Below are 15235 nucleotides of genomic sequence, written 5' to 3'. Positions count from 1 at the left end.
TTCTGGAAGGTTTCCTCTCTCCACTTCATTTAGTTGTTTTTCTGGGCTTTTATCTTGTTCCTTTATCTGGTACATAGCCCTCTACCTTTTCATCTTGTCTATCTTTCTGTGAATGTGGTTTTTGTTTCACAGGCTGCAGGACTGTAGTTCTTCTTGCTTCTGCTGTCTCTCCTCTGGTGGATGAGGCTATCTAAGAGGCTTGTGCAGGTTTCCTCCATCGTTAACTATATTAATATGGGACATGTGAGTTTAGGTATAAAGAAAGATATCTATCGTAGCCATGGGGAAAAATGATAACAATATGTCTGGACAATATCCTACATACATAAAAGAATTAAAAGATTCCATTTACAAGAAAATGTGATGTTTTTACTAGAATTAAATTTAAACCATAAAAACATTTTATTCTTCTTGAATATTTCTCAGCTAACCTGCATTATCTGCTTATGGTCAGGAGGGACAAATGATATAATAAGTGATAAAAAGGTATAAGGACAATTAGAGATAAACTTTGGTTTCATTATGCAAAATCTGACCATACCTACAAGAATTTTTATACTTTCTAAACACAGCCTGAAAACAAAAGTATAATGGTTAAGACTTTTTATAAATTTCTGACTACCCACCAAATATTTTTAACTATATTATGTATTTCTTGGATGTAGTCATACCACTACCATCATGTTGTTTTTCTTTCACCAATACCTGGCAACTCAGAGAAATCAGTATTTTTGGTGTAACTTTTTTTGAGAAAAATAACTAATTTCTAGACAAACAAACATGCATTGAGAATACCTACTAATACACTAAGCATACTCACTCTCTGTTTCCTGTTTGACAGCACTTTCTTTTCGAGGCAGTGTAGCTGTGATGGATTAGGTTGCAAGCATCAAAGACAAAGACAAGTTAATAAACTGCAATTTGCACAAACCATGCACAAGAGGAAGTTAAAGCTCTAGTTTTAAAGACACATGCAAAGAACCATGAGCATCAAGTAACGAGAGATGCAACGTATGTTTAGTTGGTCAGCTATTGTTTGAAAAATTATATGAGAGAAAAAACTTTACTAGTCTTTTAATGTACTGTTTTATGCAAATATTCAGGTAAAAATATCTACATCTGTAAGCCTCCCCCACACTTTTAAAGGATTTTTTTAAGTTTATTGAGCTGATGTACTTAAATTTAAAGACTATATTTGCAAGTATTGTTTTCTGAAGAAAACAGAGTTCAAGTAAATAATTTAATACAGTGAAAATTTATCAGAATGAAGTTGTAGATTTAGACTTTAAATGCATTAACACTCTTGTATTCACTGAAAGCTCCTGAAAGGAATCTCCACTGTACTAAATAATTGTACACTCCATCTGACAGAAAATTATACGAGTGGGGCTTTAAAACCATTTTAGAATAACAACCTGAACTACTAAGAAACTTAAACTGGCTTTGTGAACACCTAGAATGAAAGGTATGTATAAAAATACTAATTATTAGGAGATGGGTAGATGGAAGAGTAAAGCTGAGGGAACAGGTTTAATGGAGGAACTGGAGCTCTTTTAGGGTCATCTGGCATTTCTTTTATCTAAAATCTCTCTGTAATATTTATTAGATCAATTGTAGAGATCATCTTGTGAAACATTCTAAACCCAAATTAGAAGTTAATTTGAAAGGCAAAGAAAGAAATTACAGAATGAAACAGAAAATTAAAGAATATAACTCTAATCTAGAAATATTTAAAAAATAGAAAATGTGTCAACTGTCACTACTCCTGCCAAACTTCAAGGCAAAATCCCAAGTATGAACTACTAACTTGCCACACCAGAGACATGTGAATGTTCCCAGCCTTGGCTACCCGAAGCTCAAGGGAATATGAAACAATAAGGCTGGACATTAAAGTGGCAAGCAAGGAGGGATGTGCTGGAGCTACTAGTTGGCCATCCTGAATAGTACCTTCTGGTGGCCTTAAGTTGTCACTCTACTAAGTTCACCAATTCCAGAGCAAAGCCTAATGCTTTATATATACACACACACATACATATTTTAGTAGTCAATAAAGAATACAGAGTTACTAGTAGTGCCCCATTTGGGGCTCATAAAAACTGTATATTATCACCAACAAGCAACAATATGCTGGTAAACTTTTAAATATCTTTAAATAATTCCTGCTAGACTATAAGCTTCAAGAGGGTAGGGTCTTTGCTCATTGCTGGATTCTCAGTACCTAGCAGTGCTTATTACATAACAGGTAATTAATAAACATTTATTGAATGAATCTTCCAGTCAGGACTAAATTCAGTCTTTCATTCAAGACTCCCTTTGGAATCAACAAGATTTCTTAATTTAGTGGAGAAACAATGAAAAAATGTTTCAGGCATATCAATTTTAAATTTTGGATTATAAATATGAGGAAGTAATTATGTAAATGTATATGTTAATGGGCTTAAGTAATATATGTATCTGTGTCTATTTCAGCTGCAGAAAGGAAAAAAACAAGCAAATTAAAAAATAATTACTAAATTTCGTTTTCCTGACTTTTCATTAAGTATATCTGTAGACTACAAAGGGAAAACAAAACACCAAAGTACTAATCTTGGGGGGAAAATTCACCTTTGAGGATATCAAAGTAAACCTACAGATCAAAAAAGGCAGACCTACAAAAAGTCCTTATCACAAAGAAAAAGTACTTTACTGGCATTTTAACATTATTTTAAATTATTTGAACTAAGTAGATATTAAAGACTTGAGTCAAGAGTGATTGAAAAAGAGAGAATTCCCCTGAATCTCCATGACTATACTGACTACACAATTTCCTTTTGTAAAACACATTCAATCTGACTTCCTACTCTTATTAGTATCTGTGACCCAGCATTTTCACAGCAAGTCAAAAACAAAACAAATTAAAATTTTACTCATAATTACTTAATTTTAATTCATTGAAAAGTTATCTTCCCAAAGTTTTAGATGTTCCTTTTAATTATAATTACTACTAAAAACTAATTTAAACATAATTTATATCACTGAAAAGATACCTTTAGAAAGTTTACATTCTACCTATTTAAGAACTTCTTAAGCCATTTGTATTTAACTGGAAATTTATTTTTAAATGTTGACTAACAAGTTAGATCTTCAAAGATGAACAAAACCGTTTTTATCTTCTGAATTGTTTATTATTTAGTTTTTCTTCTCTTGTAACTGATAATATCAAATAATAGAAACTATAATTTTTTTGATTACATCAACTGTTACAAATTACTCTCCTATTCTTTATTATTTAATAGATACATAGAAGAGATATAATTTTAACACTGTTTTAAAACTATAAAAGTATCTTCTGTATCTTGTATTAGGTTAATTTAAAAAAATTTTTAACAAGATAATTAAAGAACTTCTCAAGGGCTAAGAAAAGTAAAAACGTAACATTTCAGGTTAATGCAATGATACCGTTAAGATACTACTGTACTTGATTTAAATTAGATTTCTATTATGTCATTTATCTCAATGAGAATCTTAGGCTTGATAAACTATTATGATATCGGCATTAATAACCTCCTGAGGAGATAATTTTAGAAAGATTTCTCTTTTACTTCAGTTTTCACTGTAGAAGAGTTCTCTCAAAATAAAATGGTTCACTAACAAGTGGTGACAAATATACTAAATGAAAACATTAAACATGTAACTGTATTAATATGTCATTTACTAAAAAAAAAAGTATAACATACCCATGGTGAAACATTAACAAGGATATAAACACACTGCTTTTTAAGAACAATTAACCTTTAGGATGAGTTAGCATTTCTGTTTCCAAAAGCCTATTGTCCCAAGATTCTTATCAGTGTCTTTACCAAGTGTAATCAATGCATTTGTACACAGATTCAAACCATTTAAAAAATCTGGACTAGTATCATCAATATATTAGTGTTGGATTTAAAAAACCACCACCACAGGGCTTCCCTGGTGGCACAGTGGTTGAGAGTCCGCCTGCTGATGCAGGGGACATGGGTTCGTTCCCCGGTCCGGGAAGATCCCACATGCCGTGGAGTGGCTAGGCCCGTGAGCCATGGCCGCTGAGCCTGCACATCCGGAGCCTGTGCTCCACAACGGGAGAGGCCACAACAGTGAGAGGCCTGCATACCGCAAAAAAAAAAAAACCACAAATCAGTGTGATTCACACGAAATAATTACCCACTAAAGATAGTCTTCTTTGTCCTAAACAAAAGAATGGAAAGATGAGCTATCAATTTCAATCCTATCTCCTGATTACGGAAGTTGCTTAGGGCATAGGCTCCTTTCAACAAGCAAATGCTAAACTCATGGTTCTAAAGGGGAGCTATGCAGACACACTGAGTACACACTGTAGCCATTTAAGGCCAGGTTTTGACTTGAGTAGGCACAGAACTCCATCCAAAAGGAAGTCCAGAGATGGGTACATGCAAGAGCAGAATGTGGCCTCGGCAAATCACTTCCTCGCAACTTGATACTTTCACTGGTTATCCTTTTAAATCATATTTTTGATTGTTTTAACATATTTAGAAGCAACAAAAACCAACTTGTTTCAAAAATATCTCTTTGGAAAAATAAGGTATAATTACAGGAGAAGTTTTGGTGACATTTTTATAGCCCCTTGGCAGGGGAGAAAACACTTAAAACCTTCTTTTTGATTCAAAATAGCCAGTGAGAAGTAAGAAGCCAGGAATCACTTTCACTTCCCTGTGGAGAGCAATTACTTAAGAGATCACAGACTTGCCTCCAACTGTTATGAAAGGTCTTTTAGGAAATCAGAAACTGAACTTTCAATATGTGTCTCTTAGTTTAGTTCTTTTCTCTACCAGACTGCACTTCGTTTTCTGGTCAACTGCTTCTCCTATGAATATACACAGTTATCCCTCGGTTACTGTGCGGGATTGGTTCCAGCACCCGTCGTGGATATCAAAATGCATGGATGCTCAAGTCCCATAGGTGGTCCTCCATATCTATGGGTTGCACAGCTGCAGATATGAGGCTAATTGTACTTTTAAACATAGCATGAATACACAATTGCTGTCAGATTCACATACTGCAGAATTTTAATTAGTAAAAAAACGTATTTACAGACATAAATATTTTTTCTATGAAATACCTATAAATTAAACCAATGCATTAGATTTACTCGTTCATTAATTCTGCTGTATCTCCTTCCACCTTGCCTAAAAAGTCTCAGAATTATTTGTCATAAATAAAAATAAAACCATTTTTAATAGAATAGAAAACAAGGGACTGAGGTGCCTAAGCTTACCAAACTTCTTGCTTTCTTTAGTTGTGCCAGTCATCTTGATCTTTGCAACTTCAAAGAAATCTTTAATTTCTCTCTCATAGAGTCGTGATAAATAATCCATGTAATTCTTAAAAAGAAAAGTAACACGTACTTCTTATTAATAAAACAAACATAACAATTTCCATTTTCTAACCCCCCCCCCCACCAAGTCCTTTGTGCTTGTTCTGAATTTTGTGGTCTTAAAATTTTTTTTTGAATTTTATTTTATTTTTTTTAATACAGCAGGTTCTTAGTAATACGTATTAGCGTATATACGTCAATCCTGATCTCCCAATTCATCAACCCCCCTGCCCCCGCATCCCGGCTTTCCCCACTTGGTGTCCCTACGTTTTTTTCTTTACATGTGCTCTTAAAATTTTGATGCATTTCATAGGATATAAAAAGAAGGCTATTTTCTGTCCTTTAAAAAAGTTAAACACATAACATTAAGAATTTACAAAAATATGAAGTTGAACATAACCACACTTACATTTTCATTTTTATGTATTATCTTTCACATACTTTAAATATAATTGCAATTATACTGTATAGGGTATTTGGGTTACAGCAATTATGTTTCTCCAGTCTCACACTCTAATGACTGCACAGTATTACGCTTTGTTGATGTGCCACAATTTAGTAAACCAATCTCCTAACACAGGCCACTTAAGTGGTTTCAATGTTTTGCTATGATAGACAATGTTACAATAAGCTTTTCATCTCTAATGAATTGTTTCCTTGGAATCATTTCCTAAGGGTGGAATTACAGTGCCAAAGAATAAGGGAATCTTTATAACTCTTCCTCCATACTGCCATGTTGCTTTAAAAACAATTATACCAATAGACAGTGTCAATGGCAATGAAGGAGTACACTGAGTTTTACCATACCTTGCCAGCATGGGGTATTACATTACCCCCAAATAGGTTACTTTCAACAAGAATTTAATTAATACATCTTACAGTTTTCATAATTAAATAATTTATTTTTAAAAAAGCAAATTTAATTTATTCTAGTTCAAATAAAAAAATTATTATTTAACATGAAAACTCATTTCTTCATCATATTTGCTTATCATCACATAAAAACATCTTATACCCTTACGAAAGATTCTTCAACAGTGGGAGACCATGTATTTTTCCAAGTCCTATGTTAAATGCCATATGTAGAGTTTCACTAAATTTAAATAAATCTACAGCAGAAAAACTGTTGTACCTAGCTATTCTTTTAAATTTATGATGGAATCTACGCTTCAACTTCCTTTATTATTTCAAATTAACATACCCAGTTTTAGAGCAGGTTTACTTTGCTTTAAACATCAGATGCACCTTTCAAAGGTATACATTATTTAAATATTTGTATACTGATTCATAGTCCACCACTGATTTTTTTTAGATATTTTATAGATATATCCTTATAAAACAATTTTTGGATAAAACATAATATAGATCCTGCTTTTGTCTATATGTAGGCCATATACATTCTCACACAGTCTCTGTAAGAAAATTAGTCAAACAGGAAATTCTTTCCTGTGATCTTTGTGTAACTTTAAACGGAAATATAAATTAAAATATACCCTAAAATTATTCCTATTTCATTGGGCTGTTTCACATTTTCAGCATCTCATTTTTTCAAGTTTAAATTCTCATAAAAATATTGATCACTGCAAATCATTGTAAAGGACTGACAAATGGGAAATTAGCTTCTTACAATTCATAAAATCTTCATTAGTGGTTTCTACTCAAATCACTCAATATTACAGACTGCATTCCAATACCCCAATTGTTTAAAGAGCAAATTATGACCCAAGCAATTTAAACAGTTTCAAAACAGCTATTTTGGTATTTTGAAAACAGTGATTTGAGCAGACTACTGAAAATCATCTTCGTTTTCAATGCAATTCAAATGACTGAATAGCTTCCCCCAGGTCCTCAACAGAATTCACTGGTGGGAAAGGCCACAGACAGGTGTGACTCTCAGTTCATTCATTTACCAAATTCTGACAGATATCTCTCACTGTGAGTACGTATTCTTCTTAGCACCTTGTATACAGCACCTTACTTAAAATTTAACTATTATGAGTATAAATACTGTTATTTCAGGTAGTGTTTTCAACTTTATTTTGTGCTGACTGTAGAGCCTTACAGATAACTCCGTGTTTCACTTTCTCTTTACACAAAAAGAAAATTCCACAAATGTAAAACTGAGGTTAAGAGAAGATGTCTGAGCAATCTTCAAGACTGACTGCCAACCTCAGGGGGCTAATTAGGAGAGGAAAGCTCATTTCCTACCTAAGCATGGATGGACCATCTCCATTATGAATTGCCCTACATGCATAACCCAGAGCCACCATTGGCGAGGAAGGACTCTGACAGCAGAGCTCATTACATGACCAAGGCACCTCTATTTTCCTTAAGCTCTAATTATGTATACCAAAAATCAGGGCTTTGCTTAGATTCAGCCATAAGTAGAGTTGGGGCAGGGTCTAGTGATTCTTATCCCTCAAGAATTTAAAACAGGCATTTCCTGGTCCTGCCAGAAAGTGTGAGCTGTGTACACACAACCAAGTGCAAATAGTACCTGGATTTAATTATTTCTTACTAAAGAAACACTGGTTTAGTCTGTTTCCTTCTTTCATTCCTTTCTTCCTTCTTTCTTTTTAATAAAATCCTGTTTAGGAAAACCTTCAACTACCAAATTAGATTATGAGGCATAAAATACATGGTCTGTCAAAGTTCAGAACACAGGATCAAGTAATATTCCTGGGAAATAAGTCAATTTCATTTAAAAAATCACATTAATATTGTCATTTAAAAATATTCTGTGAGCAGAAAATGATTCCATAATTCAGTGCTAGATTGGCTATCGTCATGTTTCTTCACTTTAAATTACATTCATGAATACATTATATATAAAGATAGGGCAACAATACTCACTGAGAACACAATTAGGCAAAAAAGCTTAAGGAGTATTTTACTCATTTGAATACTCACTAGGGGACAAAGCACTTGTTGGCACAAAACTCTTAAGGAGATGTAACCATGTTTAATTATCCAAAATATTAATCCTCTTACAACTTCAAAAGGCAAAGATTCCAGTAATGCAAATATTTTTCTTTAAGCTATCTACAAATCAGAATTCTGCTGAATCAAAACAAAACAAAACAACACACAACAGTAGAGTACTGAACCCATGGGTTCCTGCTACGATGGCCATGTATCTAAGTCAGATCGTGTCATTCCACTACTCAAAGCCCACCAACACCACTCCCCCATCTCCCTCAAAGTAAAAGCCCAATCCTTACAATGGTGCACAGTCTCTTCCAGATCTGCCCTGCCACACCCACCTTACCTCTCCCACCTGCCCTTCTAATCCTGAACCTGGCTCGCTGTGCTCCAACTACACTGGCCTCCTCGCGCTCCTCAAGTGCTCCAGGCTGCTCTTGCCTTGGGGCACTTGCACTGTGCCGGGAAAGCTTTCCCTAGAAACTCCCGCTGCTCACCCCTCCTTGTTTTTAAAATCTGTGCTCAAATGTCACCTTCTCATGACACCTTCTCTGATCATCCTTTTTGAAACTGCAAACCTTTCTGACGTCCTGGCATTCCCTGCTTTATTTTCTCTAGAGTCCTCAGCAGTACCTTCCAACAGGCTATACAACTGACCTTTGTGTCAGTCCTTCTCCACCGGCATATGCACTCTGAACAGGCAAGTGTTCACCTACTTCCTTCAGCGCTGCATCTCTAGAGCTTACCACAGTGTTAGCACATAACAGGTGCTCAATTCATTTGCTTAATGAATATATGAATGACTCTTATCTTGTCCACTTGCTGATATTTAGTCAGTGGTATATAGCACTGTTCTTCTAATCTCCAAGTCTAGCAAGTTTGGCATCATCCCGTCCCTTGTCTTTGGATTCTCTCTCTTTTTGTTTATATTCTCTATTCCTATTATCATCTTTCTGGTTCAAGATTTCATTTCATTTCAGTTATTACATTAAGTTCTAAATTAGTTTCCCCCATCTAGGCTTTTTCCATGTGTGAAGAATGCTGTTAGGTCTCAAGGTTCAGATTCTTTAACCTAACTTCTCACTCTTCCAGAATATGGAATTTCTGCTTTAATCAGGCTTGCCTTCTTATAGTCCTGGGAAAAGGGCATATTTTCCCACTTTTGTCTGCACATCTTGCTCCTCATCCCTGGAATGCCCTTCCTCTTATTTCTGGCTAATTTAATTCCACTCATTACTTAAAAGTCAATTCAAGTCCAATGTTTTCCATTAAGTTTTCCCCCGTGGCTTCCGTTCATGGATTTCCCTTCTCTAAACTGCCACATATTTAAACTCATTTCCAGTTTAGCACTTAATTTTTTGCTGATTGTTTTAATTATAATTGCTCTTCCCAGTTGTCCCACAACCAGGAATAGAAATACCATGTTTCTGTGTACCTAGAAGAGTGGAATGTTTGCTTAATAAAGAGGCACACTGCACTTGCTTAAAAGAACAGATTATAGATTCTTAGAGGGCAAATGTCTCACAGCATCTTCATACTCCCTAGTTTCTATATTGTATATAAAGAAACTCAGGAAATAATTATAGCATTTAACTAAACTGAATGATGCTTCAGGCTACAGTATGGCCTAAAACTACATTATATTGGAAGTTCAAAATCTAGCTCTTCTCCACCCAAGTAAATAAAATAAATGTTCTCCCTGGCTAATGAGCACTTAGAAATTCAATTATTTCCTACTTTGCCAAGAATATACAATAGTATTTCAAATGTCACCTGGGGAACTGAACACATGGCCTCTTGATTCTAAAAGATTATGCTCTATACTCAGTAACTGGCATCAAATCCATACCTTTGTTAGTCCCTCATATTTTCCATAATCGGTACTCTTTAGCCACTCCATCAGCTTGGCATATCGGAGCAAGTCTCTATGAAACGGATGATGATTAGGTAAAGTCAGTTCAACAGAGTGCTGAGCAAGAGTTGAACTCTGATCATGGCCCTAGAATGAGTAAGTAAATAAATATCATAGACAGTATAAAGAAACATTGTTGTAACTAAAAATTCTAAGCAGTGATCAAATATGGCCAAGCAAAACCAACAGCACATAGAAAAATAAGAACTGAGTACTTACTTGGCTTCTTTTATCATCCTGTGTATGTGAACTGAACACCACCACCATTGAACAGTCATAAACACACAAGAGTGGTTCTCTGATAAATCAACTACTTGTTTTATCTTCTAAAGGAGTTGAGAATGAATGTTTTAATCAAGCTTGCCTCTCCCATATCATTTTACAATTTACTAAGCAAATAAATATCATGATACAAACAGTATTAAGAAACACAGCAAATAAGGAAGTCATTCAGAACAAATTGTCTACATCTATGGTATTTCCATTGGAGTCTACAATATTTAAAGCAACAAATGAAAATATATAGGATATAGAATTTCGGAACTAGGAAGGACTACAGATGACTATAACCTGGGTTTTCCAGGATAACCCCTAATAATAATGTAATTTTAATTTTCCCAATGATCTGTTAAGCAAATAAATATATGATTTTGTTTTTCATCCTTGACATGACTTATATAAATTAATAAGTTTTCAAACAGCCTGAGACAGATAATGCTTTCTGACTTTTGTTTTAGAGTATATGGAACTAGTAGATCATCTGATCCAATAGAAAAAATGAAGAACAAATTGAAACTCAAAGAGTTAAGTGATTTGCACAGGTCACACAGGAGGAAAGCTAGAATCTGAACCTTAGTCATCTGAGTCTCACTTCTGTTTTCTTTCAAAAACATGTCAAACAAAATCATTTTAACCAGACTCAAAAATTGCCAAAGGTCAATACAAACATTACATTACAGAAATGTTTTCTAATGGCCACATCAGAAGGATGACTGGGATTCCATTAAATCACAGATATTATAGTTTTAAGTCTGCTAAGGTCTCCAAATTGTCTTAGTTACACTGACTAAAAGCAAAGAACATTTGACAAAACTGTTATAGCTTATAAATGTTTTTCAAACATTCTGTCTTTATTAATAACAATATTAGATATCTTTTCATTATCCCAATCTTCCTCATTAATTTTTCTCAATGACTTAAGACTCAAAATCATTGTTTATGTTCTTCTACAACTGTGTACTCAGACCATTACATATTAAGTTACATTATTTAATTTAATGTCAGGAAAGCTCTTCAATTAAAAACCTTCACTTCTGCAAAATGGAAGAGTTAACATTTATAGAGGATTTTACAGTTTACAAAGATCTTTCACATATATTACTATTCAAAGCTTTCTTTTGCAACAGCATTTTAAAGATCACCATCATTTGAAAATTCACTGATATAAAGAACATCATTACCTTCAAACTATTACTATTAAGATAGATTAAATGTTATTAGTGTTAACAGAAAGATTTTAGAGAAAATGGTTCCAAAATACCTATAGGAAACAGGAAAATCAAATACTTAAATTGTTTAGTTCAATCAATAATATAGAGGGACTTCCCCCGTGGTCCAGTGGTAAAGAATCCACCTTCCAATGCAGGGGACAGGGGTTCAATCCCTGGTAGGGAAACTAAGATCCCACACGCCGCTGGGCAACTAAGCCAGTGTGCCGCAACTACTGAGCTTGTCCGCCTCAACAAGAGAGCCTATGTGCCACAAACTACAGAGCCTGCACGCCACAACTACAGAGCCCATGTGCTCTGGAGCCCATGAGCCACAACTAGAGAGAGAAAACCCGCACGCCACAACTACAGAGAAGCCTGTGTGCCACAATGAAGAGCCCACATGCCTCAACAAAGACCTCACGTGCCACAACTAAGACCCAACGCGGCCAAAAAAAATAAAGAAAATAAATTTAAAAAACAATAGAAAACGATTACATCTAGAACTCAAATGAGCTAAGAATTTTATTCTTTATATATTTGTAAAATTAAGACATTGTTTAAAGTTTCTTATTATAAATAAGTAAATTAGTAACAATAACAATACCATGCTAGGTTCTTTATATATATAAATTCTAATCCTTATAATAACTCTGCAGACTACTTTTCTCCTCATTTAAAAAATAGCAAAACTCTATTATTAACATAATTTTAAAGTAATATACTAGATTTTTTCCAAATTAAGCTAAAACAAATACGTTTTCTAGGAACTTACTGAATTATAAATTTTCATTAGTGTGTATGTATATATAATATATATTATATACTATAATAATATGTATTATTATAGTATATAATATATATTAATATAATATGTAATGTATATATAATATATATACATATACCTAGAATTATAATAAAATTAGCTAATTTTGAACACTTTACTAAAACCAAGCACTGTTCTAAGTACTGACCATATAACAACACATTCATCCTCATACCAACCCTATGAAGTAGGTATTTTTATTACCCCCATTCATTTGATAGGGCAACTAAGATGGCACAAAGAGGTTCACTTGCCCAAGGTCACCCAGGCAGCAGAATCAGGATTTGGAACCCAGGAAACTTGGCTCCAGCATCCATACTCTTAACCACTATGCTTTACTGACCTTCTAACAGAAATGACACATTCATGTTAAATACTGAGCAAATTTTCAAGATTTGGGAACTCTTTCTATGTTATGGCATGTTTATTTTATTTATTTATTTATTTATTTATTTTATGGCATGTTTATTTTTATTTTCTTAAAGGAAAAAGAAAATATGAGCAAAGTTTCAACAAACATGAAAACCGATCTTAAGTAATCACAGTCCTTTCTAAGTTTTTAACCACATCAACCTATGTTTAGAAGATTGTGAAATGTGCTTAAGGAAATAATTTTTGTGGCATGAACTGAATATTATTGGTTTATTACACAGGTTTTATTTTGCTATATGATGTTTCTGTAAATATATGTTGAAAGAAAAATTTCCAAATTTAAGCATATAGCAAAACCTCCCACAACTTCAGTTTTTTCCTGGCTGTACTTTTAGCTCAGTGCATAACTGGTCTTATCATGTTGCTAAAAGTGGAGCACAGAATCATGAGGTCTCTGTAGAACCAAAGGGGGAAAAGGGGCAGAGAACAGTTATCGCTTCAAGACAAATCTTTCAAAAAACCAAAAAATTTTTTACAATGACATATCCCTTCTCCAAATATTTCCTCAATTTTATTAGCCTTAATTTGATTGCCTGCTTCCAAATATCAGAATCCTAATTAGTGTAACTGGTCTGATTCCCCCAGATGAATATATTTCTAGATACATGAATCCCTAGTAAACGTAAAAGTTATGGGTAAGAGTCTATCATTTCAATGGAAGCTGAGTATGTAAAAAGATCTAAAAGAGCCAAAAAAATCTGCCAATTGTTAAAAATATTACTCTTATATTACAGTAAGAAGTGAATATTAAAAACACATTTCAAGTTTCATTAAAATATAGCTATGTGGACGTATTACTGTGAAAGTTGCATCACAGAGAGTGTGCTCTGAATCAGTGATTCCCAAATATGAAGATGTTCTCACTGGCCCACAGCAATAAGAAAACAAGAAAAGGATGGGAGCCAGTTTCTCATAAAGGTAAATGTATCAATTTAGAAAGTCTGAAATTATGTTCTTCCTTTTCTTTTAGTACCAAATGTCATTTTAAAAATAAAACGATAGTGAAAGCAGATGGAGATATTTCTTTTTTAAGGTTTTTTACTTGGTAAAATAAATTGGTGACTTGGTCAGTCTCCAAATTTAATTTTATTGATGTGTGAATTTTAAAAAGACCAGAAATCAGTGCTCTTAAATCGCTGTTATGTTGTGGTCATTAGATTATTTCCACCAGATTCTTCTGTACAGTAGTTATAATATTATACCTATACATTTGCTATAAATTGCATTGCAAGAACTCTGTTCAAGACTTGTCTTAATCTGTGATGCCATATCTGACTATTTAAATCCTCAGTAAACTCACTTTTGATTAAACCTCTTTAGCACTTATACATATGAATATTATGTATATGTGGCTATACAATTAGCAATTTAATATAAAGGTATCTCATTTTATTGTGCTTTTACTGCGCTTTGCAGAAATTGCATGTTTTACAAATTGAAGGTTTATGGCAACGCTGTGTCAAGCAAGTGTACTGGCGCCATTTTTCTAAGAGCATTGACTCACTCCATGTCTCTGTGTCACTTTTTTTTTTTTTTTTTGCGGTACGCGGCCTCTCACTGTTGTGGCCTCTCCCGTTGCGGAACACAGGCTCCGGACGCGCAGGCTCAGCGGCCATGGCTCACGGGCCCAGCCACTCCGCGGCATGTGGGATCTTCCCGGACCGGGGCACGAACCCGTGTCCCCTGCATCAGCAGGCGGACTCTCAACCACTGCACCACCAAGGAAGCCCCTTAAGTCTTATTATTTAAGAAATAACATTTTGTAAGGCCACAGCTGCCATAGATATAGTGATTCCTCTGATAGACCTGGGTAGAGACCACTGAAAACCGGTTGGAAAGGATTCACCACTCTAGATGCCATTAAGAACATTCGTGATTCATGAGAAGAGATCAAAATATCAACATTAACAGGAGTTTTGGAAGAAGCTGATTCCAACCCTCATGAATGACTTTGAGGGGTTCAAGACTTCAGTAGAGGAAGTAACTACAGATGTGGTAGAAATAGCAAGAGAACTAGAATTAGAAATGGAGCCTGAAGATGTGACTGAATTGCTATAATCTCACTTAATGGATTTTAACGGATGAGGAGTTGCTTCTTATGGCTGAGCAAAGAAAGTGGTTTCTTGAGATGGAATCTACTCCTGGTGAAGATGCTGTGAAGACTATTGAAATGACAACAAAGGATTTAGGCTATTACATAAACTTAGTTGATAAAACAGCAGCAGGATTTGACAGGACTGACTCCAGTTTTGAAAGTTGTTCTACTGTGGGTAAAATGCTGTCACCAG

General features: G+C 34.4%; 1 protein-coding gene across 8 annotated transcripts in view; it reads right to left on the bottom strand.

Annotated features, from left to right (window-relative positions):
- The window catches only part of EXOC1 (exocyst complex component 1), a 60248-nt gene that overhangs the window by 20101 nt on the left and 24912 nt on the right, over positions 1-15235 (bottom strand). For 5 of the 8 annotated variants that reach the window (XM_060299379.1, XM_060299383.1, XM_060299381.1 and 2 more), the window contains 3 exons: positions 10140-10289; positions 5270-5375; positions 821-865 (listed from right to left, as the gene is read on the bottom strand). In XM_060299379.1, coding sequence (XP_060155362.1) covers positions 821-865; positions 5270-5375; positions 10140-10289 — 301 coding nt within the window. The remainder of the gene's footprint in view (positions 1-820; positions 866-5269; positions 5376-10139; positions 10290-15235) is intronic. The other 3 variants (XM_060299382.1, XM_060299385.1, XM_030880602.2) reach the window with 1 other exon arrangement.

Source organism: Globicephala melas, chromosome 5 (genome assembly GCF_963455315.2).
Source record: "Globicephala melas chromosome 5, mGloMel1.2, whole genome shotgun sequence".
NCBI lineage: Eukaryota > Metazoa > Chordata > Mammalia > Artiodactyla > Delphinidae > Globicephala > Globicephala melas.
This window is presented reverse-complemented; position numbering and strand designations above follow the sequence as displayed.